This window comes from Sus scrofa, chromosome 3 (genome assembly GCF_000003025.6).
Source record: "Sus scrofa isolate TJ Tabasco breed Duroc chromosome 3, Sscrofa11.1, whole genome shotgun sequence".
Taxonomy (NCBI): domain Eukaryota; kingdom Metazoa; phylum Chordata; class Mammalia; order Artiodactyla; family Suidae; genus Sus; species Sus scrofa.
In genome coordinates, this window is record NC_010445.4 from 38,775,085 (window position 1) to 38,802,108 (window position 27,024).

The 27,024-nt window shown below is 49.1% G+C and overlaps 2 protein-coding genes across 5 annotated transcripts in view; one reads left to right on the top strand and one right to left on the bottom strand.

Annotated features, from left to right (window-relative positions):
- The window catches only part of NAA60 (N(alpha)-acetyltransferase 60, NatF catalytic subunit), a 49,419-nt gene that overhangs the window by 11,641 nt on the left and 10,754 nt on the right, over positions 1-27,024 (bottom strand). Inside the window, exons 1-2 of one of the 4 annotated variants that reach the window (XM_021088118.1) lie at positions 6,724-6,859; positions 4,342-4,512 (exon numbers count right to left, since the gene is read on the bottom strand). The gene's annotated coding sequence lies outside the window, so the exon portion shown is untranslated. Of the gene's footprint in view, positions 1-4,341; positions 4,513-6,723; positions 6,915-8,649; positions 8,772-27,024 lie in introns of those variants that run through there. The other 3 variants (XM_021088115.1, XM_021088113.1, XM_021088114.1) reach the window with 3 other exon arrangements.
- On the top strand, positions 13,363-23,525 carry ZNF597 (zinc finger protein 597). The gene is given in 7 exon segments (XM_013995710.2): positions 13,363-15,303; positions 15,684-15,810; positions 16,425-17,064; positions 17,066-17,189; positions 17,192-17,341; positions 17,343-17,443; positions 17,445-23,525. Coding segments are annotated over 7 exon segments (1,242 nt in total). The 5' UTR covers positions 13,363-15,273; the 3' UTR covers positions 17,515-23,525.

The following is a 27,024-nucleotide window of genomic DNA, read 5'->3' on the forward strand; positions in this document are numbered from 1 at the left end:
CCACAGAAGGTGACTGGGTGGTTCTAAGAGCAGGAGGCGCAGCATGGCGCACCTGTCACTACGAAGACTCACCTTCCTGGCACGTCCCCACATAGGGGAGAGCCCAGGAGTTCCCATCGTGGCACAGCAGCAACGAACCCAACCAGTATCCATGACGATGCGGGTTCCGCTCCTGGCCTTGCTCAGTGGGTTAAGGATCTGGCATTGCTGTCAGCTGCAGTGTAGGTTGCAGATGTGGTTCGGATCCTGCATTGCTGTGGCTGTGGTATAGGCGGGCAGCTGCAGCTCTGATTCAACCCCTAGCCTGGGAACCTCTATATGCCGTGGGTGCGGCCCTAAAAGACCAAAGAAAGAAACCTAACAGCGAGGTCTACTCAATGTTCTGTAATAACCTCGGCAGGGGAAAAAGCATAGATACATGTGTATGTGTAACCGATTCAAAATGCTGTAAACCTAAAGCTAACACAACGCTATAGACGCACTACACCCCAGCACAATAATCACAACAACAAAAGGAATATTAGCCTTAAAAAAAAAAAAAAAAAAAAGTGACCAAAGAAAGCCATCTCATCTTAACCAAGTGCATCTGCATGGTCTACTGGTTTTCGTGGAGGCACTCCCTTCAGCGATTTCGAGAAAGGACAGATCACCCTCAGATTCAACCCGTCTGGGAAGTCGGCACAAACCACAAACCACCGGATAAAGCTCAAATCAGCTTTCCACTCCAATGCCTGACCTGTGCCAGGAAACTCCGCATCACCCTCTTTCCTGGAAAACAGGCTCCAGGGGGTTTGTCTGGGGTCTGACCGGCTCCAGCCAGCCTGAGAAACGGGGGGGACAGGACGGCCCACCCTCCACACCCTTGGAGAGCTCCAGGTGTCCCACGGGCTGTGCCTGCTGTCTTCTCAACCAACAGCAGGTGTTCTCTGGGTTGAAGGGTGCTCAGAGCTCCAAGCAGCGATAGGACGGACGGCTGGGGAAGCCTCAGCGACAGAATGGCTTTTTAATGAAGGTATAGTTGAATTACAATGTTGTGGCCATTTCTGCTGCACAGCAAAGTGACTCAGTTATACACACACACACACACACACACACACACGCAGACACTCTTTTTTATACTATCTTCTATCATGGTCTATCCCAGGAGACTGGATACAGTTCCCTGTGCTGTGCAGTAGTATCCGTTCTCAATATAATGGAATAGTTTGCTTCTACTAACCCCAAACTCCCAGTCCATCCCACTCCCGCCCCCTGTGGCTTTTTTTTTGGGGGGGGGGCTTTTTTTAGGGCCGCACCTGCAGCAAATGGAGGTTCCCAGGCTGGGGTCTCATAGGAGCAATAGCCGCCAGTCTACACCACAGCTCATGGCAACACCAGATCCTTTACCCACTGAGGGAGGCCAGGGAGCAAACCCGCAACCTCACGGAAACTCCCCCTGTAGCTTTTTAAGCTGGCATTTCTTTTCCCTTTCTTTCTTTTTTTTTTTGCTGCGCCCTTGGCATGCAGAAGTTAGATGTTTCTGGGCCAGGGACCTGCACCACAGTAGCAAACCAGAGCTACAGCAATGACGCCAGACCCTTAACCTGTTGAGCCACCAGGGAGTACCTATTGTGGGACCTTGGTCAAGCTGGGACGGGGCTGTGCAGAATGTTAACTCCCAGATCAGATGGAGGGACTGGGTCAACCAGTTGGGTGTGAAGATAAAACAAACAGGAGTGCCTGTTGCGGCTCAGTGGGTTAAGGGCCTGACGTCTGGGTGAGGAGGCGTGTTCAACCCCTGGCCTTGCTCAGGGGGTTAAGGATCCGGCGTTGGTGTGGCTGTGGTGTAGGCTGACAGCTGCAGCTCCAATTCATCCCTTAACCCTGGGAACGTCCCTGTGCCACAGGTGCAGCCGCAAAAAGGAAAAAATAAAAATAAATAAAAGCAAAGAAAACAATAACAAAACCACCTGTAAAGACAAGACTGGGGAGTGGTCGTGGTGGCTGTGTGTATTTTAATGTAGTAAAATATGTTTTTTTTTTTTTTTTTTTTTTGTCTTTTTGCTATTTCTTGGGCCACTCTCGCGGCATATGGAGGTTCCCAGGCTAGGGGTCGAATCGGAGCTGTAGCCACCGGCCTACGCCAGAGCCACAGCAACTCGGGATCCGAGCTGCGTCTGCAACCTACATCACAGCTCAGGGCAACGCCGGATCGTTAACCCACTGAGCAAGGCCAGGGACCGAACCCGCAACCTCATGGTTCCTAGTCGGATTCATTAACCACTGCGCCATGACGGGAACTCCCAAAATATATGTTTTAAAGGCACATCCTTGACTGACACCCAGGAATGGATTCTGTCGAGGGCCCCAACCCGACCCAGGGAGACTAGGATCTTCCGCAGAGAACGTGGGGGCTGCGAGTGCCGTCGGCGAGGCCTGGGGCCGCGGGGAAAAAGGACGGGCTGGCTGCATTTAAAGGGAAAGATATCGTGATGGGGAATCAAGTTTCAGAAACTGCCTCTCTGCTACGCCTTCGGCAAACCAGGCCTCCAGCTCTGCTTTTTCCATCTCACTCTGCTAGGTTTTGTTGTGTTATGTTTTTTTAATCTCTGCTTCTCTGGGCTCACAATTAAAATCTTTCAGAATCAAATACATATTAAAGGTGAAAGTGGGTCAAATTGGGTATAAGTTAACGCTTGATCAAGAGGCTAATTTTTTATAACAAAAATTATTTTTGAAACATGATTCAACCTCCTGTCAGCCTTTGCCTCTGGAATTAAAGCAGCTGTCTGTGTTCTACACCACTCACTTCTGGACCACTTGAGCTTTTTTAAATTTTATTTTTAAAATTCTTTCCTTTCTTTCTTTCTTTTTTTTTTTTTTTTTTTTGCTGTGCCCACAGCATGTGAAAGTTCCCAAGCCAAGGATTAAACCCTCACCACAGGAGTGACCCAAGTTGCTGCAGTGACAAAGCCAGATCTTTAACCCACTGTGAGTTCTTAAAACAAAACAAAACAAAAAACACCAACGCAATTGGGCTGTTTTTATTATGAGAAGAAAAAAAAAAAAAGACAGTGGTATGTGAAAATTATAAACACTTTTTTTTTTTACATTAAAATAACCTCATTGGCTTGGAGTTCCTGGCACAGCGGAAATGAATCTGACTAGTATCCACGAGGATGTGGGTTCAATCCCTGGCCTTGCTCAGTGGGTTAGGGATCTGGTGTTGCCGTGAGCTGTGCTGTAGGTCGCACACATGGCTTGGATCTCGAGTTGGGGTGGCTGTGGTGTAGCTGGAGGTCCGATTTGACCCCTGGCCTGGGAACTTCCACACGCCGCCGGTTCAGCCCTAAAAGGCAAAACAAAAAACAAGCAAAAAAGAATTATTTTCAGTAGCTAAGGGACAATTACTCAAAGATTATTTTATAAAATTAAATTGCTTTCTTCCCAATTATTTTCAAGATGGCTTCAGATTTCACAACTTTGCTACCCAGATATTTTGCTGTCCTAGTTCAGGAACGCAAAAAACAAAAAGGAGAAACACAATCTGCTTTTTTTAATAACAGTAACTATCCAACAAAAGACAGAACTGGAAGAATTTCTTGTTTTAATGCAGCCTTTTAAAGATAACAAAAGACGTTTCTCTGTTCTTCCTGCGGAAGCAAAAGGAACAAGCATTTGTTCTGTGTCCCCTTTTACAACCAGCTGCCCTTTGCTTCGGTACAGCTAGGAATACATGTTAGAACCCTGACTTCTGGCATGGGGCCAAACGCGGTGCTCTTCCAGGGGTGTGGGGCTTAATGCTGGCACTAAGACAGTCTATCCTGGGGCAAAATGTGCTACTGTTTTACTTACGACCTGGAGAGACTGTAAAATCTCGTCGCCCGCACTGCCCGGCCCGGGCAGCTGAGGCACCGACGGGGGACAGGATGGGAAGGCAGCGGCCCTCACGCTCGGCTACTCCCCCTCTACCTGACCATCCACACTCCGCGCCGCGGGACCTGGGGGGGACGGTCCCGTGTCTGCCAGCCTCCGCCAGGGGGCCCTCGAGGGGGCACTGGTTCAACAGTCGAGGCAGACGCCGAACCCCTTTCCTGCAGAAAGCCCTGGCTCCCTGTTCAGACTCCTCTCCAACCACAGCACAAGCACTGAGCAAACCCCTTACGGCTCGGAGGTTAACCTGCCACGTGCATGCTCACCGGGCTGGCAAACACGGAGGCCTCTCTCTGACCTGCTGTGTAAGATGTCTGGGCTGCAGATAACCCTGCCCTGGCCTGCCCGCTGGCTCCTGACGGGGCTCAGGCTAAAAACAACGATATTCAGGGAAGGAGGCCTGACCTCCGAGGTATCGAAGACACTTACAAATATCTGAGGAATGAAATTCAACACTTGAACTGAGCCAGAAAGGGACCCAGGAGTTCCGGTATCATTTTGCAAATCAGGGTTTTACTGGAAAGCACAGCACGTGGACAGAAGCAGGACCAGCTTCGGTGCAGGGTCTACACCCCAATCTTGCTTTCTGCGAATAAGGAACTGAGATGGAAAAGCCGTGAGGACTCTGTGGATTCCTTCCAGAAAGAGGCGTCAGGGAGGAGATGCTGGAAGATGGAGAGATGGAGGAGCCACCGTTTCAGAGAAGACACTGCCTTTCCAGGTGGGAATTCGGTCACCAACCAACCAGGAGAGACCTCTGGGCTATTTCAGCAAAGATATGCACTGCTCTCAACTCAGAGCCCTGAGGATTCTTCTCTACACTGAGTGCCCTGTGGCTGGGCCAGGTAAGGATGCGGTGTCTGCCTGGTCTAAACACACCTCAGGCTGCCAGAAGACATTAACTGCTACTAGCAGGTACACTGAGCCTGGGATGTGTGCGGGGCAGAAAACCTAATCAGGAATGACAGGCTCGCCCTTCTTAATCACAGTGTAAGCATCTTCTATTTCTCAAATCTAACATCCAGGAATTTTCTTCTATCCCAGCAGAGGCATGTTGTTGCCAAGCAACTTCAACAAGTCATATCTGAAGTCTGAGAGTGGGTGTGGTTAAAATAAACCTGGTGACAAAGTCACTGTAAGTTACAACAGGGAGAGGCTAAAGATAGGATACGCACAGATCTTTTAAAGAAAAGCATCTGTGCTTTTTATTCTGGCCGGTTAACACCACACCATGCCTTCACTCCGTCGTCATTTAACCACCTTCTTGGAAACTCGGCGTGTCTGCTGGCTCAGGGAGATGGAACACCAATAAGCTATGGCGCAACAGAGAAGGAACTCCTGCACACTGCTTTCTCTAAGAGCCAATGTGACAGGTGGAAAATCCTAGAAGCGGGGAGATAAAGACCTGTGTGCGCTGTCATGACCAACTTGGCCACTTGCTAAGGTGACTGGGACTTAAATTTCAGCCACTCTTGCGTTCCCTCCCGTCTTTAACCCCTTCTTCTCTGAGCTGAAAGCAATTCAGAGCTCTTTACTAGAGAGAGTGTTTGTTTTGCTCCAGCCTCTCTCAATTCAATTGTTCAAGACACCCCTTCTCCCCACCTCGCAAGTCAGTACTGCTGGCCAAAGAACTTCTAATACTTAACCTGTCTGTTACATCTAATGCTGATCTTCTAACACTTATCTGTCCATTACAACACTACACAGAACCATGCTATTTCTACAGACAACCCGGAGTCCAGTCACTTCCCGGGTTCAGTCAGTTAAGCATTAACCAGAAGTTTTCTGTCTTCGGTGTTCACATCTGCAAGCAGCAATGCTCTCTGATTAACAACCACTCTAGGTGCCACAGGGAACTACCCTGCGGGGCTGTTATCCTTTTCCTTAAGGACAAATGAGTAACAAAATGGTTTAGGCTCAAGGATCTGGCAAGTAAAAACAGATTAACGAACTAACCCATGTCCATGTTTACCCAGAATAATTCCTGCCTCAGCTCCAAGCCCTGGGCTCCCGCTGGGCACACAGATACTGGCTAGCAGGGGTTTAGGGAAGGCTCAAGGCCTCTCTGAAAATCTTCCCAGGGGAACAAACCACAGAAGCTACAGACTCTATTCCAGGGCCCGTCTGGGCAGAGGAGGTCAGAGTCGGTGTAGGGGTCTGCACGGCCAGCCTGGAAACTACCAAAAACGTAAGGAACTGATTCGTCTTAACCAAAAGGGACAGCTGAAGGGGTAGGACGCGGAGGCGACCAAGGAAGAGCCCCAGGCTTTCAGGACTTCGCAGGAGGACAAACAAGTCGGCAAATAACCACAATCCGTGCAACAAGTACAAAGCAGAGGAAGGGCCAAGCGAGGCGGCGGCAAATCGCTGAACCGTGACCAGGAGGGGCCCTGAACCTCCCACGAGACGCCGCGGGCATTAAGGGGCAGGCTGCCCTCCGGTTCCAAACTACCCCATTAATTAGTCCTGGGGCCTGTCATCGAGGGGCCCCAGGCAAAAGAGGAGGAACCGCGCTTTTCCGCACCCCCGGGGCCACGGCCCCATCCTCACCCCAGGCAGCGCGAGCTCCGCGGCCGCCCTGAAACCTCGAGGATAGGTCGAGGCTCTGGCTGGCGTGGGCCGCGCCCCGGCCTCCCTCGAATGAAGTGGCCGTCCTGCACCCCGTCGGGACCGCCTCGGGCCTCCTGCACCCCCGGCAGGCGCCCCAACTGCGCTCCCGCTCTGGGCCAGAGCTGCTCCCCGGCCCGCCACGACCCTTGTCCCCAGCTGGGCCCAGCGCCCCACCGCAGGTCGAAGGCCAAGGGAACTCACTTCGGGCGGGAGCCAGCGGCAGCGGACGGCGTTGCGCGGCTCAGCGCATCCTCGGTTCGCAGGGAGCCAAGAAGTGGGGCCGCGCGGACCCCACAACGAGTTATGTAACTGGCAGGGGCCGCAGCCGGGACGGAGGCGGCGGCCCGAGGCACTTCCGCCTCCCGCGCCCGGCCGGCGGCGCAAGCCGGAACCCCATTGGCCACCGGCGCCCACGTGGGGGCGCGCCCCTCGCGACGCCACCGCCGCCATCTTAGGAGAGGGCAGGCCTCGCGCGAACCGGGACACCGGAAAGGCGGGGACCCAGGCAGTGGGGCTGGGGACGCGACTTGAGGCTGGCGAGGCTCCGAGAGCCGGCGGAGGGGCAAAGACGGCGGGCCGCACCCTGAACTGCCCCGAGCATGGAGGGCGTGGACGCCGGGGCGCGGCTCGCTTGGTAGCCCGGCCGGCTGGGTTCTTCGGGCTCAGCTGAGCGTCCCTCGCGCAGACCCAGAGGCTGACAGCCCTCCACTTCCCCAGCACGGCCCGTGTGTGGTTTGGGTCTTGAGGTTTTCCGTCCGCAGCGCCTGGTGGGGTGTCGAGCCGAGGAGCGTCGTCCCGCGGCCGATCCTAACAGGGCGACCCCCCAGCCCAGCGCCAGACGTCGACCGGCAGCCGGAGTCCTGCCTACGCAGAAAGGCAGTTTCGGGCAGTTGCTGAGTACAAGGGCGGGGGTCAGTTGCCCTCAAGTTGGCCCGGGGCGGGGGGTCCACATCACAAGACCTAACTCACATTTTGTTACTAAGGGATCCATGCTGAGCAAAATCTGATGTTAACTCTAAAGGAGACATTTATTCTTCGCCTTAAATAACTTACAGAGGTAACACAACCAAAGGATGGAATCGGAAGGTTAAAATGATGAACCCGAAAAAGATTTAATTCTCATTCAAGAGAATAAACGTTAGCACTGATTAAAACGGCCTAAAATCACACTGTCTTATGTCAAATGCATGTTCTTTAATATTTCGACAAGGAAAAGGTACCCAAAGAGATGAGAAACGTTAGAGGTATTGATTTAAATAGATCAGGAGTCGTATAACAAGAGGATATAAAAAACAAGGATATTCTATTGTCTACCTAATATGATGTTAGTGGCTGGTGGAGTCTTGATTTGTGTAAAGCAATATATTTCCCTTTTGTGACAGTTTCTGTAAGCGCCTATTTTTTTTTAAAGGCTGAAAAATTATGGGCAAAATGAAAATATAATACCACTTACAACCTGTTATTACAGTTTTAAGTATTACAAACAAGCTATTGAAAGCAAAGATGCTGTGGTAAACGTGTCTGGGTCCATTCAGAGCATTCCATGCACTCTATGCAATGATATTCCGTGTGTCACTGTTAAATTGCAAAAAAATATATATAAGGGCTGGAACAATCAAGAGTGAGACAGGGAATTCCCATTGTGCTCAGTGGAAACGAACCCCACTAGTGTCTGTGAGGCTGAGGGTTCCATTCCTGGCCTCACTCAGTGGGTTAAGGATCCGGTGTTGCCATAAGCTGTGGTGTGTGTGGGTGGAAGACATGGTTTGGATCCCACTTGGCTGTGGTTATGGCATAGAGTGGCAGCTCCAGCTCCAACTCGACCCCTAGCCCGGAAGTTTCCATAGGCCGACAGTGTGGCCATAAAAAAACAAGAAAAGAAAGAAAAGAAAAGAAAAAATAAAAATGGAAGTTCCTGGGCCAGGAATTGAATTTTAGCCACAGCTGTGACCTAAGGAGCCACAGCTCCTTTAACCTACTGCACTGGGCCAGAACCTCCGGCCCACACCTCTGTAGTGACCTGAGCCACTGCAGTCAGATTCTTAACCCACTGCACCATGGTAGGAACTCCAAAACAGGAGATTTTGAAAGAAGAAAAGTGCTTACTTTCCCCATCCTGTCTCTCACCGTCCATTATGTTCCCATCCATGGAAGCCCCTTCGAGCCCCTTCGATCACACAGGAAGCCAAAGTCCTTCCCAGGTCCTTGCTACTCAGGGTGGTTTTGTTGTCCAGCAGCATCAGCATCACCTGGGAGCGTGTTTAAAATAAAGAACTTCAAAAAAAATAATAATAATAAAATAAAATAACTTCACAGAGTCCGACAGAGCGTCCATGAGGATGCGCATTTGATCCCTGGCCTCCATTGCTGGGCTAAGGATCCAGTGTTGCTGAAAGCTGCAGTGTAGGTTTCAGACAACGCTCAGATCTGGTGTTGCTGTGGCTGTAGTCTAGGCCAGCAGCTGCAGCTCCGAATCAACCCCTGGCCTGAGAACTTCCATTGGGCACACGTGCAGCCCTAAAAAGAAAAAAAGAAAAAGAAATGAAGAATCTCAGGCCTAAAGAGAAGGAATTATTTGCCAAGGAGTTCCCATCGTGGCGCAGTGGTTAACGAACCCCACTAGGAACCATTAGGTTGTGGTTCGATCCCTGCCTTTGCTCAGTGGCTTAAGGATCTGGCCTTGCCGTGAGCTGTGATGTAGGTCACAGACGTGGCTCAGATTCTGCGTTGCTGTGGCTCTGGAGTAGGCGGGCAGCTACAGCTCAGATTAGACCCCTAGCCTGGGAACCTCCATGTGCCACGAGAAGCAGCCCCAGAGAAGGCAAAAAGACAAAAAAAAAAAAAAAAAAGAATTTGCTGAGGTGATTCTTCGGCACATTAAAGTTTGATGAAAGTGATGCAGAGCAATGACACTCTGTTGTTTCCAGGGCTCTATACTAATAAGATGCATTGTCAAAACTGAGGGCATCTATATCCATTCAAACTTTCTAGACACAAATGAGAAAATAATAACCATATCCCCAGGGCTTCTATGAGCCAGGCACTGTGTGAAGTGTCTTACACGGGATCTCATTTATCCTCAGGAATACAGGATAGGTACTATGGTCAGGTACCCTGTGTTACTACAAGGGATATTCAAGGGAGTTGTCCTTTTAAAAAAAATTCCACCCTATGCCACCATGTGGGTGGTACTGACCCACCCCCCGAACGGTCCCCACTTTGATCTAACCATTTAAGGCCAGCCAGCCCATCCTCTCTTGGCTCAAATAAGCAAGTGGGAAGGGGCACCCTCTGACCCCAGGAATTGGCTCAGGAAAGGTCTAAGCTGCACTGAGTCAACACTGACCAGCCCTCCGTGTTTGCCTGCCTGGTTTCTTTTTCTCTCTTTTTGGCGTGTTTTGACATAGTTCTTCCGTCTGCTCTGACAGACCACTGGCTTGATGACCAACGTCTCTACTGAACATGAACTGAAAAGCAGGAGTCCTCTTGTGGCTCAGCGGTTTAAGGATCCAGTTGACACTGTGCCAGCTCAGGTTGCTGCTGTGGCTTGGGTTTGAGCCCTGGCCCAGGAACTTCCCGGTACAGTGGGTGCGGCCAAACATAAAATAACAAAACAAGCCGTTCGGTTCCAGAAAAGTTTGCTGTAACAATCTCCAGCCATTGTATTTGGGTAGAACTCTCATCTGTCTCTTCCAGAAGTTCTATTCCATCAACAGTTGCCTCTTTTGAGAGTTCTGCCTGCTCCTCCTCCCTCTATTATTATTAGAGCATATTATTATTTGTCCCTTGCCTACTCATGACTGTCTTTACCCTCTGGCCATGGCTCAAGCAAAGAGATACCTGGAGGTGGGAGCAGTGGGGAGCGCCAGCAGCCGTGTCCTCGCCCACATTCCAGGCTGCCAAGAAGAAGCAGTTCTCTGTGGAGCCCTTGGAGGGAAACCCTCAACTCCTGCCTCCTGAGCTGCAGAGCCCACTCCCGGCCTCAGCGACAAGGCGAGAATCGGGCTCTTGGGCCAGGGAGAGCAGCAGGCTGCTATCTACGCGGGCAGGCTCTGCACCTCCAGAGCCCTGGCCTGGCGACTCTGCTCATTATGGAGGTGACACGCGGGCACCGTGCCACATAAGAATTAACCTTCTCCGCAGTTCCACTGATTCCAAGGTGAAGATCTCTCCAGAAATTAAGGAGAGATGAGGCATATTAATTTCCACCTCTCTCTCTGGTCCCCGGGCTCTGGCCCTTAGAGGAACAAAGTCAGGTACTGCCCCCTTCAGCCACCTAGGGCCCTACTCACTGCTCTGTCATAGATGACTGGGGTTGGGGCGGGGGGATAGCAGGGGCTGGGAGTCAGGTTTTCCCACCCATACCCAGACATTCAGGTTGTAAGCAGTATTGTAACCGAAAACCTTGTACAGAAACCCACACACATTTTGGGTGACATTGTTAAGGAAGAATTCTGAGAATGTTGGTTAAGTTCTTTTCAATGGACTACATTTTCAGTTTGAGAATAAACGCCACATTGCCTGCCAGGAAGGTTTTACTAGTTTATTCTCACACCAAGAGTGAGAAGGCTCTTGTCCCAAACATTCTCACCGGCATGGGGTGTTACCGTCCTTTACCTCTCAGCAACCCAAGTGAAAAAGATCTCACTCTCTCAATGGGTATTTCTTCAGGAGTTTGATCACTTTTTTCTTTTTGTTTTTTCAGGGCTGCACCTGCAGGATGTGGAAGTTTCCAGGTTAGGGGGGTGGAATCGGAGCTGCAGCTGCTGGCCTGCACCACAGCTTCTGGCAATACTGGACCCTTAACCCACTGAGCAAGGCCAGGGATTGAACCAGCACCCTCATGGATATGAGTCAGGTTTGGAACCCGCTGAGCCGCAATGGACTCCCTCAGACGATGATGATTCATGTGTTAAAGGCTGAAATGAAGAAACTTGTCAAGGAGTTCCCGTAGTGGCTCAATGGTTAACGAATCCGACTAGAAACCATGAGGTTGCAGGTTTGATCCCTGGCCTTTCTCAGTGGGTTACGGATCCGGCATTGCCGTGAGCTGTGGTGTAGGTCGCAGATGCAGCTCGGATCCTGCATTTCATCCTGCATTTTTGTGGCTCTAGCTCCGATTCGACTCCTAGCCTGGGGACCTCCATATGCTGCAGGAGCAGCCCAAGAAATGGCAAAAAGACAAAAAAAAAAAAAAGAAAGGAAACTTGTCAAAAGGTTGTGGCAGAAGAATTTTTCAGTTTGGGTGATTAAAATCTGTCACTTTGGAGTTCCTATGTGGTACAGTATAAATAAATTCAACTAGGAATCATGAGGTTGTGGGTTCAATCCCTGGCCTCATTCAGTGGGTTAAGGATCCAGTGCTGCCATGAGCTATGGTGTAGGTCACAGACATGGCTCGGATCTGGCATTGCTGTGGCTGTGGTTAGGCTGGCAGCTGTAGCTCTGGTTTGACCCCTAGCCTGGGAACCTCCATATGCCACGAGTGCAGCCCTAAAAAAAAAAAAGCAAAAAAAAAAAAAAAACAAACAAAAAAAAACTGTCACTTGAACATCTAATGAATATACGGTCAACCATCTCTGGTTAAAAAAAAAATCAAATTAGGCATATAATTCAGTCTTAATCTTTCGATCTTGGTCTATCAGATTTTGTATCTCATCTCTTTCCTTTTAGCCAGATCAAGTGTTCAAGCTTCTTTCTTGATCTACTCATTTAGTTTTGGTATTCAGAGGTGTAGGGAAGATTTTGTTTCCTCTCCTGTTTCAGAGATAACTTCCTGGTTATCCATCGAGTTAATACCACAAGTGTAATTTCTGGTCATGGGAAACTGTGTTTATCTACCTGTAATAATGAGAACAGAATTCAAAGGAAGGGACAACAATCAAACTTAAATGAGACATCCCTGATATAAGACTAGCATAAAATTAAGTACAAAGGAAGCAGGGAAGGGTGACTACTTGAGCAGCAATGTGACTCCATGGTGACTTGTATCACGCTGTTAGCGCTTCTTCAACATTTAGCCTTGGTGTTGGTCTAGCCTTCAGGAAAGTTTGTCCTTCCACCTTTACTTTCAGCACCTTTTTGTTCCTTTTTTTTTGGCTTTTTAGAGCAACATTTGCAGCATATGCAAGTTCCTGAGTTAGGCGTAAATGGGAGCTGCAGCTGTGGGCCTACACCACAGCCACAGCAACACCAGAGCCAAGCCACATCTGCGAACTACGCCACAACGTGTGGCAATGCTGGATCCTTAACTCACTGAGCAAGGCCAGGGATCAAACCTGCTTATTCATGGACACTAATAGGGTTTTGTTTTGTTTTGTTTTTGTCTTTTCTAGGACTGCTCTCTCAGCATATGGAGATTCCCAGGCTAGGGGTCTAATCGGAGCCGTAGACACTGGCCTACGCCACAGCCACAGCAACGTGGGATCCGAGCCGCGTCTGCAACCTACACCACAGCTCATAGCAACGCCGGATCCTTAATCCACTGAGCAAGGCCAGGGATCGAACCTGCAACCTCATGGTTCCTAGTCGGATTCGTTAACCACTGCGCCATGACGGGAACTCCAACACTAATTGGGTTTTAACCCACAGAGCCACAAAGGCAACTCCCAGAGCATCTTTTTCTGTCCTCCTGGGACCTCTAGATATCTTTTTTTTTTTTTTTTTGTCTTTTTTTGCCATTTCTTGGGCCGCTCCCGCAGCATATGGAGGTTCCCAGGCTAGGGGTCGAATCGGAGCTGTAGCCACCAGCCTATACCAGAGCCACAGCAATGCGGGATCCGAGCCGTGTCTGCAACCTACACCACAAATCATGGCAATGCCAGATCCTTAACCCACTGAGCAAGGCCAGAGATCGAACCTGCAACCTTATGGTTCCTAGTCGGATTCATTAACCACTGAGCCACAACGGGAACTCCCCAGATATCTCTTTTGTGATCCACTCCCACAAGGCCTAGGTCTAGCTGTCACAATGTCACTTGTGGCAGATACCGTTAGTTACCTATCTATTCTACTTCCTTTTCTTTTCCAACAGAGCCCTGATTTTGTGCAGGTAAATAGTCAGGAGAGTGGGTCCCCTGGAGGGAAACCATGATGGGCCCAAACCAATTACAGTAGGTAGTGTTTTTTCCTCTTGATAATGATTGCTCTAGGATTGGTACATGACACAATGCTTGTCTGCATGTATTATGGGGATTCCACTGCCGCCTTCCCCAACATGCTAAGGACGGCAGGGGAGAAATACGGGAGTATTGGGACCATGATGGTGACCAAATCATTGAATTAACCAACCTGTAACTGCCCTACCTTTGAACATTTTGTTGGGTTTTCTGTTACTTGCAGCTGAAACTATCCAATCTGATATTCCACCAAATCCCACTACTTATTTTGTCACCTCTGAGGATACTGTTTCAATAACCATTCAACCATTCCTGGAGTAACCTTTTAAGTACAGGAACATGCCTGGCACTAGAATAAGAAATATACTGAGACTTATTCAGAATTTTCTATTAAAGTAACTATCGTTTTTGTTTTTTTCAAACAAACACCTCTGTAAACTGACAACTTCATTAAAAGTACCCTCTGAAAAGAGGCATTCTGAGCTCTTTGCACCTGAGGAAAGCAAAGCTGTGTACTGGCCATTGACAGCAGGGCTGGGGAAGAAGCTCACTTTTCTAATTCCAAATCCCTACACCAGGGCGGCCAGTGCAATGAAGCTGAAAATATTTGGTAACGGTGCAGGTCGAATGTGAGTTCATTAGGAGACACACACAACGTCCTGAGCTGCACTCCAATGGCTGTAGTACCGCTTGAGGTCCGCTGTGGCTCTGAGCCTCACCTGGCTCCGTTAGGCTTCAGTCGCCTGGCACAAAGCAGCCAAAATACACTGGGTCGGAGACTAACAAAGCGGCCTACGCCGACCTGAACTATTCCCAAGCAGAAGACACCCTTTTACATTCCACGGTCCCACAGTCCGCCCAACACACAGCCGACCGCTCCAGCCAAGACTAGGTCCCGCGCCCCGGCCGGACCTAAGATTTGGACCGGCCGGACCCACATTTCAGTACCCATGTTCGTTCGGGTTCCAGATTCTCCCCGTCCACTTTCTCTCCTTCTTTCCTGAAACTTTACGTCCCTCCGGCGTCACCCTAACGCCGCACCTGGTCTGGTCAGCCAACACTGAGCTCACTGGGGAGACCCAGGCAGCGGAACCGGAAATACTTACTTGGAAAAGGTGAGGGAATACTACACCTCCCAGCTAGCTCAGTGAGCCGTGGGCCTTCCATTAAGGCGCTCGATTGGCCAACGAACGAGAAGGCCTGCCCCCTCCGAGGTCACGCTGGCCAACCACAGGGCAAGGCTTCGTAAAAGGCTTTGGGGCGGGTGGCATCCGGCGGCTTTTCCGGCCGGTCTATCGTAGGGGAGCATGGGAGCGTGGGAGCCTAGCTGGGGTGAAGCTCACCGTCTCCAGTCTCGGCGGGGCATAGTTTTCTGTTGCTTCTGCCTGGGTACCGGGACACTTTCTGAGATCGTTAGTCTAGTGGGGCCCGGCCGGCCGGGAAGTCAGCCTGTCCGAGTCTCGGCGCAGGAGAGAGAAGCCACCGGCTCAGGCTTTAAAGGGAGTGGAGAAGAGAAGGGGTGCATTGAGGAGCTTTGCAGCCGATTTGGCCCCTCCAGGGTCTCTTCTCTCCCCTCCCAGGTCTGTCCCGAAGTCCCTGTGGCGACTTGAAGAAGGCATTACTACCCCGCGAGATGGGAGACATCCTTACATCCGGGGCCCAGGTGAGACCAGGGCCCTTCTCTCGGTCCCACTACCAGTCGCTCCTTTCTGGCCGCCTTCGGAAGAGAGTTAGGCGTGCCGGTCGTGATGTGAGGGCTCTTCATCCCCAGGTACCCCTCTCACCAAACTGACTGTGTTCCTACCCGCACATAAGAGAAATGGCTTATCAGAGCCTCCGAAGTTATATCCGTTTTTACTCTCTCCTTCCTAAATTCCGTCTCTCGGAACTCATTCATACTTTCTCCCCAGCACTCAGGGACCTTTCCAGCCAAGCTGTTGTCTCCCTTACCTCAGAATTTCTAGCTCTTTTCGCCTTCCTAGACTGACTAAGGGAGTGGCTCTCTAGCTTCTTGACCTGAGATGGGCTCTTATGTTGTTTCAGGGACCAGCGCTGTTTGAGGACCTGGCTGTGTATTTTTCACAGGAGGAGTGTGTGAGTCTCCACCCTGCCCGGAGGTCCCTCAGCAGAGACATGACACAGGATTGTTTCCAGGATATGGTATTGATGGGTAAGACAGTTGTTTTTCCTGCATTTTGGAACTTTGGTCAGTTCTAGGACTACGATTTCATATCTCACCCACATCTTGGTATGTAAGAGTGGGGCCTTATCCTATGTGGATATGATAAAAAACTTGCTTGAGAGTGCAGTTTTCAAAGGATGAGATGATTGTTTTTTTTTTCTTTCTTTTTAGGCCACACCTGTGGCATATGGCAGTTCCCTGGCCCAGGGGTTGAACTGGAGTTGCAGCCACAGCCACAGCCACAGCCACATCAACACTAGATATGAGCCACATCTGTGACCTACACTGCAGCTTGCAATGCTGGATCCTTAACCCACTGAGCAAGCCAGGGATCAAATCCAAATCCTCACAGAGGCAACACTGGGTCCTTAACCTGGGAGCCACAACATAAACTGGCTTTATAAATTAAGTGTATTTGGGGAAATAGTAAAAAGGAGTGCTTTCTGGCAGACCTGAGTTTTGTCAGCCATCCCAGCAGTGTTTGGGCGGTAGGATAAGCCATCTAAAGTTTCCTGGTCCTCTGTGTAAACACCTGAGTTTGTTCTTTCCCCAGTACTGCTTGAATGTGTTTATGTTTTGCTTTGTTTTGCTTTTATCAACAGGAGGAGAAGGCAAGATTGAGATTAATCAGCAGCTAAGCCTAGAATCTGTGGAACTTGAAGAGCTTGCCCTAGAAAAATACTCCATTGCTGTGCCCCTCGTCTGTTACCCAGAAAAATCCTCAGAGCACGGAGTTGGAAGCCTTGAAGGGAAAATAGGAGGCGGAACTTCTGCTTGCAAGAAAAGGTTCATAAGCCTTTTAGTTACCATTGAAAATCATACCCCATTGATAGAACTCTCTCAATTTTTAGGAACCAGAGCACTTTCTGAAATTCTTGAATTTCCCAGGGAAGAAGCCAAAAATGCATACGAGTGTCCTCAATGTGACCAAAGTTTCAGTGACAGTTCCTATCTTGTTTCCCATCAGAAAGCACATTCAGGGGAGGGAAAGTATACATGTGGTGACTGTGGGAAGACTTTCCATCACAGAGCCAACCTGAGAACGCACCGGAGAACCCACACGGGCGAGAAGCCTTATAAGTGTGCCAAGTGCGGCAGCAGCTTCCGCCAGCACTCCCACCTGTTTCGGCACATGAACGTCCACGCAAAGAAGCAGCCCTACACCCGCAGCACGCGTGGAAGAGGCTTTCTGTGGCTCCGAGGATTGGCACAGCATCGGAAAACCCACGCCGCCCCAAAAAGCCTGTGGTAAATATTTTGGTCAGAAAACAAATCCTGTTTTGCCTGAGAAAAGGCAGGCATTGGCCGCCCAGCACCCATGCACGCAGTGCAGGAAATGCTCTGGGCAGCAGCCCTCACCCTCGGCCCCGCCAAGAAGGGCCTCAGGGACCACTCTGAAGACTGCAGCCACGGTGAGGACAATTTGCTTTTGTTCTCAAAATTCACACCCTTAAAGTGTCCTGCGTGTTCAATGACCTTTCTTCGTATTTCCCATCAGAGCATTCACAGAGGGGAAAAGCCCCCACAAATGCAAGACATGTGCGGAAAGTTTTATTTGCACCTCAGAGCCTGCATGCCACCAGAAGAGCCACACAAGGCAGGAACCTTTTCAGTGCACCACATGGGAAAAGTTTCAGGTTGAAAATACATCTCAGTGTTCATCAGCGAAGCCATTCAGAAAATGCCACGTAAATATGGCAAGTTTTCATGAATGCTTGTGCTTTTCAATATCTGTACTGCAAACAGGCACAGTGATCCTTGATGTACCTGCGAGGCACTGAGCTAAGCACTTTACACACATTTCACGTAATACACTATTTCATTTTCACCACAACCTTGATTTAGGCATCACGACTTCTGTCTTATAATTGAGGAAGCATAGTCAACATCACAGCTAGTGAATGAAGCCAGAACTCTAACTCAGTAACTCTTGCTATTCACATTCCATTTGTATGAGCCGGGGAGCTGGAGAATGATACAGAACTTTTAAAAAGTTAAAATGAAGGTTATTACTAGAGTTATTTTAATTTTGTTTACATGGTTTCTAAGTAAGTTTTGGAAGGAAATTTTATTTATTTGCTAGTTCTGCAGATCTGGGATCTACGAAAGTAAATACTTTTATATCTATTTTATACTTTTGTTTTGCTGTAACAGCCTGAATGTAATGTTTGTATGAGCTTATTGTTATTTTACACGTGAATTTCTAGAGGGGTCTGGAAGCTTTTATCCCACCCCTCCCCCATGTGAAGCGTTCATTCCCCGATGGTTTGGACTAGTTAGTGTCGAGGTGGCTATTTGTATTTGAGGAGCTCCTGTTCTCAGATCTGATGCCACCGACCTTGGTGATTTCAAGTGTTTGGCAGGAATTCTGGCAGTCCGGCTGTAGCCCTTTCTGGTGCTTGGATGTGAGCAAGGGAAAGGTACTTGCTTCTAAGAGGATTTACCTCCAAGTCTCTACCAAAGCACATTGTTTCTGAATTACAGGAACTCCTGTTTAGTGAGCGCGCAGGATACTTTATATCATTTAATCTTTGGAATAACTCTGACCTATCCTCGTCTCATAAATAAGGAAAGTGAAGCCCACTGAGGGCAGAGTGAGTACCTTGCCCAGAACACAAAAGTAGCAGTGTGCTCAGGCTGGCATCTAACCTCAGCCCAGGGGGTGAGGAGGGTCATCACGGAGGCCCCCCTGAGTGCGCACCCTGGAGCCCTTCGCCCCCGGTACTTTATCCCAAGCCTGACTTTCGTGTGTGGGTATAAAGCAACAGAAAGACTCTCCAGGACCACTGGTTCGTACTCTATCCCAATAGTCAGACATTGCAAACTCTACAGAGTATTGTCTTGAGGGTTATAGGTGAATTTGGGTTTAAATTTTTTTTTTCTTCCTCATTCCCAAAGAAAGACACATAGAGAAAACTGTTAGAGTTTAAAAGTTTTAAAATAGTTGAAAATACAGACATCTTTAGGTACTGCTGTTACATATAACTGTGGAAGCAAAGTCTTGCTAAATGGAACGGTTACTGATGTTAAAGAACCAGGGGGTCTTACAGATAGACTTTCATAGGAATTGCTCTTTAAAGCAAAAGTGACTGAGGCCCTCAGCAGACCAGCATTTAAAGGGGTGTCAGGTGAGGATGGTCTTATTTAAATAGTAGGAAAGTGCAGCATTTACTAAAATGGGATTATCGCTGGGAAACCTCATCGTCACTGACAGGCCTCTTCAGGACCAGCTGGATGGGAAGTAGTGGTCTTTCTACGGAAGAGCAGATTGAGAACTGAATGTACAGGAAGATGCTGCTATTGCAGTGAGTTCCTAACACCAATTAGAGGCCAGCAGATACTGTTGGTGAGGAAAAGGCCCCAACCCAGCTCACGCACTCCTTTCCCCCTTTTCCTTGTTCTTGTTTGCGGAGCCACAGTTGAGGCCCAGTGTTGTAAATGTCAGGGTCACGCTTAGGATACAGGGCGCCAGTCTGCTGGGGCCTAGGAGTCTTTGGCTTTTGTTTTTGTTTGTTTGTTTATCTGTTTTAGCATGTGGAAGTTCCCAGGCACCACAGCAGCGATCTGAGCTGCTGCGCTGACAATGCTGGCCCCTCAACCCACCTTGCTACAAGAGAACTCAGGGGCCTTAAATCAAAAAGGTATTCTGTAGGTTTTTCTTCAGCAAGTCTCTCTGAGGTGCTTGGAATTGTGTAGAAAGATGGTCTCCAGTTAGGTTTCGTTCTGGCCAGCTCTGGGATGTGATGATCTTTGCTGAATATGAGAAAGTCCAGTCTCCCTGCTCTCCTGCTTCTGCCTTCAGTGGGAGCAGCTGGCACGGTGTCCCACTGGCACATATTAGGGGCTGTTTTATTTCCACTGACTGGAGTGTAGGGTGGGGAATGAAATTGAAAAGAGGCCCCTAGGGGCAGAGCTGCTGCAAAAAGAAGTAGGGAAGAGTGTTTTAGAGGGCCCTTGGACAGAATGGTGCTGACCTGAAAAAATGGACGCTTTCTTTGCTTAGCTCCTAAGAAATTACAGGGAAGGTGAAAATTTATACCGTAACTGCCATTCTGCACTCAGTATGGAGTCACCTTTCCAGATGAAGCTTCCTTCACAATTAATGTTGGTATTTCCATTTTTCTTATTTTCTAGATTTTGGAAGATTATGCCAAACTTCCATAAGAGATGAGAAAAATATCTCTGATGAAAACAATATACAGATGAGTGTAATTAAAATGCCTTTTTTGGTGTAAGATTGTTAATGATTGCTATGCAGGAAAAAAAAAAAAAAACCCTGTTATTTTTTTGTGAAAGAGGCTTATTTTCAGTTGTGGCTTATTGTGCACTTGCACCTAAATGCACTTGCTGGATGTAATTCAGGCTGCTCTGAGCCAAGGACTTGGAGGAAGAGGTCCGTGTCTATCAGCAAGACCCATGCTGTGTATATGATATAGTGGCTTTTTCACCCTTTTGTTTACAGTGTTATCTGAGAGACATAGATTCCACAGATGGTCTTTAACTTGAGATATCATGAGCTTACCAGGGTAGTTTTCATAAATATTTGGATGAAAGTTAATAGAGGGATGAAAACCTAATGCAGGACTTTGTTGCTGTGAACGGTTGGTTCATCACATTTTGCAGCACGAATGTTAACATGTTATGCAGAGTGAAAGGTCTGTACTGAAGAAATCAACTCTTAAAGGAATTTCTTGGTTTTTGTTGTTAACGCGGTGATGAAGATGTGTATCACCAAGTCCTTAACGTGACTGCTGGTTCTGTAACCACCATCATCCATGAAAACAGCATTATTCCAATAGCGTTCAGATGTTGACAATTTACATTTTGTGCTTTAAGAAACTGTGGAATTTAAGTGTTATTCTTGAAGGATTTGGACTCCAAGTACTTTGTTTACAGCTTTGTTGCAAGAGGTAGGTAGGAGTCTGTTCACATCTCCCCATTTAACATAGAAAATGACTAACGCAAGTAATTCAGGAAGTTTAGTCTAACACAAGTGATATTTCATAGCAAATGCTATGAGATTCCATATAAGTAAGTAGTGTTGTTCTGATGACTGCAGCATGTCATACAATCTGATACTGCAGATTTTGCCAAAAGTAATCTGCTCATTTACTGCATAGGTATACAAAGCCGGTTATAGTTCATCGGAATAGTCTATTTGAAACTGTTCTTTAAATTTGTCATCTCTATAGGATTTCAGTTGGAAAGTGCTTCTGTTAAAGTAACTAATGATCTTCATTAGAAGTGTGTATATTCATCTGTTTTAGTTTTGTGGATTGAGCTATGGATCTGACACCGAGATCATTACCCATCTTTTCACGGCACATCTGCCTAGAGGTGTTTTGTTTTCTGACACCCTTTGGTGTATTAACAATCTGGGGAGAATGGGGATACGATATAAATATGTTTAAATAAACCTAAGAATATGCTGCAATCTCTAGTTCCTTTGGATACCTTACAAGTATGTTTGTTGTAGGAACCTCCGCTGTTTAATGTTTTTATTTTACAGTTTTCGGTGGTAAAGAGCATCTTATCTCGAGTGCAAACTCTCACTAGACAGTGATTATGTCTATCTGATGTGCAATTTAGCATCTAATAAATGTGTTTTTATAATGATAATGAAGTGAATTTCTAATTTTTTTAAAATACTTAAGTAGTTGTAGATGACAGATGACTTTTGAAGACTGGCGGGATTGTGATTTGGAGAGGGTTAATGAGTGACTTCCGGCCAGTTAAGGTAGGTAAAATCATTTGCTCCCGGAATCAGAAGAAAACTGCAGCACTACTCCGGGAGACGGCTTAGAGATCAACTTCCTTTCCAGTCTTTGGACCACGGCGATACAGGTCCAAGTCCCTCTGGCCGCGCGGCCCAACGACAGCCTGCGTGGCCCGCGGTTTAGAGGGGATTGAAAAGCCAGGGTGCCGGGATTGGGCTCTACGCATTGAGCGGCTTCGAGTTCCGTGTTCAGCTGCGCAAGACGGCGGAAATACCAATGAGATACCAATGAGACGAGACGCGCTAGAGCGGCCCATAAGGCTGAGAACCGGAAGTCGTGCGCTCACTTCCGGCGCCTTGTCCGGGCGGTGCAGATGCGCATTCCTGGGGCGTCAGGGGTGTGGCGGGCGCCCCGCTGCTGTGGGGACCCGGCTCCTTGCCCTTACCAACCATCTACCTAGAGGCGGCCTCTGCCAGAGTCCAGCGGGGAAGTGAGTGTCTGTGTAGGTGCTCCTCTCGTCTCTCCCTCCGCATCAGCGGGAGGATTAGTAGGATGTGACTGTCACTGTCTAGGCCGAAGGACTACGCATTGACCCCACTGGGGACGGGAAAAGGTGCCTCGTGGTACCTCGCCGGCCCAACCCCACTTTGGCAATGCGCAGCTACGGGCTCGCCCCGCCTGTATGTATCCGACTTATCAAAAGAGATGATACGCCTATCACTTGCCCAGGGTAGGGTATCTTCTGCAAACTAAAGAATATTGCTGGCCATCCATTTCTACAGGGCTTGAGTCTTAGCCACTGCAGTTGCTGACCTTCAGCATGCCCTGAAAAGAACTCAGGGCAGAGATCAGGAAGGGAGCATTCTGCTCCAGAAAAATTGGCAGAACAGTCTTCCAGATACATATTTTAAGGAGAAAATTTTATGAACCCCAACTTTTGCATCTTTCCATACCTGGAAAAGCACCAAAACCATTAACTAAGGTATCTGTTGCTCAGAATAGCAGTAACCTTCTGCAGAGGTGTGCATGTACCCCTTTGTCAAAATCACAAATACACTGACGTCCTCCCTAATTTCAGAAGTTTCTCAGAGCTGAAGGCTGTCTGCCCAGCTAAGTGTCTCAGTAAGATACTGAATAAACTTGACTCACGATTTCCACCCCCCCCCCACATCCAGGGCATGGGGAAGTTCCCCAGGCTAGGGATCAAACCCATGCCACATCTGTAACTAAAGCCACAGTGGTGACAATGCCAGGTTCTTAACCCATTGAGCCACCAGGGAACTCCCAACTTCCAACTAAGTTGTGCATTTTTTTTAAAAAAAGTTGACACTTTTCTCTAGAACCAGTGCCAGTCTCTTCGCTTGATTTCTATGCGCTCCATACCCAAATTCTAACATGCTTCTGGTTACTTAGAGTGTAACCAGATGAGCTCATTTGAGTACGTGGTCCTTCCCACTATTGGCAACCCCACAGCCAGCTTAGCCACTGCCATGATTACAAATACCTCACTTTAAGTCTAGCCCCAATTCTTCCTCTCTCCTGCACTCTAGATCCCTATACTCATGCCAATGAGAGATCTTCCTTGCTTCTCTGAGGCAGCAAAACACATGCCCCAAACAGAGCGCATGCTTTTAGTCCTCCTGTTTGCCTCCAGCATGTGGTGCCACATCCACACAACTGCTCATGCTACCAACACACACTACTTCCTCTGCTCCTCAAACACCACAGCCACAGTAATGCAGGATCCAAGCTGCAACTGCAACCTACACCACAGCTCACGGCAACGCCGGATCCTTAACCCACTGAGCGAGGCCAGGGATTGAACCTGCAACCTCACAGTTCCTCGTTGGATTTGTTTCCATTCTGCCACGATGGGAACTCCTGGTAGAGTTCTCCTGTGGCAAAACGACTGCAGGCCAGCTGTGTGGTCAGCTCACTCCTTGTGCAAAAGCAACTTTTGTCTCTCTCAGAAAAAAGTGTCTGGTTGTACAACTTTGCGACTATAATAAAAACTACTGAAGTGCATACCCCCCCCCCATTTGGCAGTGCCCCCAGCATGTGGAAGAAGTTCCTGGGCCAGGGACTGAATGCATGTCACAGCAGTGACCTGAGCCCCAGCAAAGACAATGCCTGATCCTTAACCCACAATGAATTCCTGAACTGAAAACTTTAAAAAGGTGCATTCTATAGTATATGAATTGTATCTCAATTAAAAAATAACTTTTGAAGTAAAAAAAGTTAAATACCTACTTTAAAGCTGCAGTAGTAAACAGGAGTTCCCCTGTGGCTCAGTGGCTAACAAATCGACTAGGAACCGTGAAGTTGCGGGTTCGATCCCTGGCCTCGCTCAGTGGATTAAGGATCTGGCGTTGCTGTGGCTGTGGCGTAGGCTGGCGGCTACAGCTCCGATTGGACTCCTAGCCTGGGAACCTCCATGTGCCGCAGAAGCGGCCCAAGAAATGGCAAAAAGACAAAAATAATAATAATAATGCTCGAATGTAGAAAACAAAGTATCAGAGACATGAAAATAATTTGTGTTACCAACATGCCTTATTTTTGTACAGACCTGATAGGAAAGCTGCTTTTGCCTTTTCTGTGCAGAATATCTTGTAAGATGAGCTATTAGAACCATTAGCATTTGCAATGACTTATCTCTGTGTTAGAGTTTTCTCAATAACTATACAACCAGAATAAATATCGAATAAACTGGATGTTAATAAAAGAATGCAGTTCTTCAAAAAGATTTTTTTAGGGGGTCTTTTTAGGGCTGCACCTGCAGCACACAGAAGTTCCCAGGCTAGGGATCGAATCAGAACAGTAGCCAGCCTATGCCACAGCCATAGCAAGGCAGGATGCGAGCCACGTTTGTGACCCATGGCAACGCTGGATCCTTAACCCACTGAGCAAGGCCAGGGATTGAACCTGTGTCCGCATGGATACTAGTCAGGTTCGTTAACCACTGAGCCATGACAGGAACTCCTCCAAAAAGGTTTTTAGAAATTGAAAAGATGTGTGCTTTGGTTTAGGTACTGTTTCCTTCCACAGAACCCACCTGCTGCAAAAGTAAAAGAACATCCCAGGGTTTCCAAGAACCGAGCGTGGGAGAATTTTTACCAGGGAGTGGAGGACACTCTGGAATGAATGGGAAAGCAAGGCGAAAGGAGAGCAGATGCACGTCTCCGCTGGGAGACAGTGCTTCCTGCTCCACATCTCAGCCCACCCAGGGCAAACACTGCTTTGGGATCTAACTCGGCGCCCCGACTGCCTCCGCCTACCCTTTACTGCTGAGAAGCAAACTCCTCCATCAGTCCTTTCTCCTGGGCTCCCATCTTTCTGTCCTGAGAGCACATGTCTGACTGCTGGTGTGATCTTGGACATGTGATTCTCAAAATCCTGGACCACAGAGGCCTCTTCCCATCCTCTTCCAGAACAGAGCCTGTTTCCCAGGAAACTGTCCTGCTCAGGGTGGTTATGTTTCAGAGCTGGACCTACAGGACATGCTCTCTGGGGGTGTCTGGGTCCCCGACATGCCTCACGTCACCTTTGCCCTGAAAAAAACACACACCTTGCTGGTGGGCTTCTTCCCAATATTCAGAGGAGTTCCAGCGGACAGATGTTTACAAAGCCTTTGCATGGGGCCTTCTAGAGGCTGTAACACGCTCCCCCTCATTCCGGGTCCTCCGCACTGGCTCACCCCCTCCTCCCGGTACCCACAGAAGCAACCAGGGCTCCGGGGCAAAAGCCCTCGAGGATGGAAGTCTCTCTCCTTAGAACATAAAAGCACCAGGATGCCCCCCATGTTCACTGCACCCCGGGAAGTGGCGAGTTCCCTCCTCTACGAACCTTTCTAACAAGAGCTTGGGTGACAGTTCATCGGGGTGCGGAAGGAGGATCTGAGCCACAGGCAGTGTGGCCGAGCTTGGGTTTCTTCCAGCGCTGGGCTGCGATTTTGAGTAGGTGTGTGTGGAGGAGTGTCGGGTGCTTGATCACCTTCCCCTTTCGCTGGGGGTCGGCTCTGCCGGGGGCAGCCTTGCTCACCAGGAGGCACTTCCAGGGGCGGCTGGACCAGACCCATGAGAGCCACCCCAAAGGAGGGCAAGACCTCTTGATGGGCAAGGCATTCGTGAGCCGAGGAGCCTTGGCCTGAGTGCTGGGCACTGGCCACGATGGGGGCTTGTAACTCAGATCCTCTCATTTCAACTTTATAGAGCTGAAGAAGCACGTTTGAAAGGGGAACAAGGAGTTCCTGTTGTGGTGCAGCGGAAACGAATCCGACTAGGAACCATTAGGTTGCAGGTTCAATCCCTGGCCTCACTCCGTGGGTTAAGGATCCAGCGTTGCCGTGAGCTGTGGTGTAGGTCGCAGACGCGGCTTGGATCTGGCATTGCTGTGGCTGTGGCATAGGCCAGGGGCTACAGCTCCGATTCAACCTGTAGCCTGGGAACCTCCATGTGATGCAGGTACGGCCCTAAAAAAACACAAAAGACAAAAAAAGAAAAGGAAAGAAAAGCAAGGGGTACTAGAGCTGGGATGAACTCTAGGTCTGTCCAAAGCCAAAGTCATGCACACGTGGTGCTGGGGTCTGGATGACTGCGCCCGAATTCCCGTGCTGAATCCTCGCTCCCAGTGTGATGGTTGGGGTCAGAAGGGTGGCATCTTGATGCCAGAGCCTGCAGAGCGCCCCCTGCCTTTCCACCAGGTGAGGGCACAGCCCGTCTCCGCACCAGAATTCGACCTGACCCCGCCGGTGCCTGACCTCAGACGTCCAGCCGCCAGAACTGTTGCTTGTGAGCCAGCAAGTCTGCGGGATTTTGTTAGAGCGGCCTGGACAGACTAAAATGCTTGGCTACACTGAACTGTGTCCCGACGCTCCTGAAGTTTTCCCAAAGGTCAAACAAATGCCTGGAAATTCTTCTTTGGGACACTGTCTTCAGCCTGAACACCTGGTCCCACACGAACTATACATCCCTCTGCAGGGTCACGTCCTGGGCTCTGTTGTCTCCTGTGCCAGGCTCAGATGCAACGCAGGCCTTCCCTCAACCGATGAAAACACACTGCTCCTGTCCCCCCGGTGCCGGTGGGGCCCCCCGCCACCCCCCAGTCTCACGCAGACACCCCCTGACGGGACCCAGCTGAGCCCTAACTTGTAACCTTTATCTTTGGCCGTTCCACCCTCGAGGCTGCTCCTGCCTGGGACGCCCCCACCTGCCACCTGCGTCTCTCCTTGCCCCTGACCCTCTGCTCCAACTTCCAGGCAGGCCCTTCCAGTCTCTCACAGGTGCTCCGGGAACAGCAATGATGGCGCCACTTTCCCAAGACCCTGGGGCCTGTGGCACATTTTTTCGTTGGAGTTTCTGAAAATTATGTATTTGCCAAAAGCGAGGAGCACATTATCACCCGTGGCCCAAGGCGAAGACGACCCCAGGGCTCACTGACAGCTAAATGGATCACACGTGGTCTGTCCATACAGTTCAGCCACAACAAG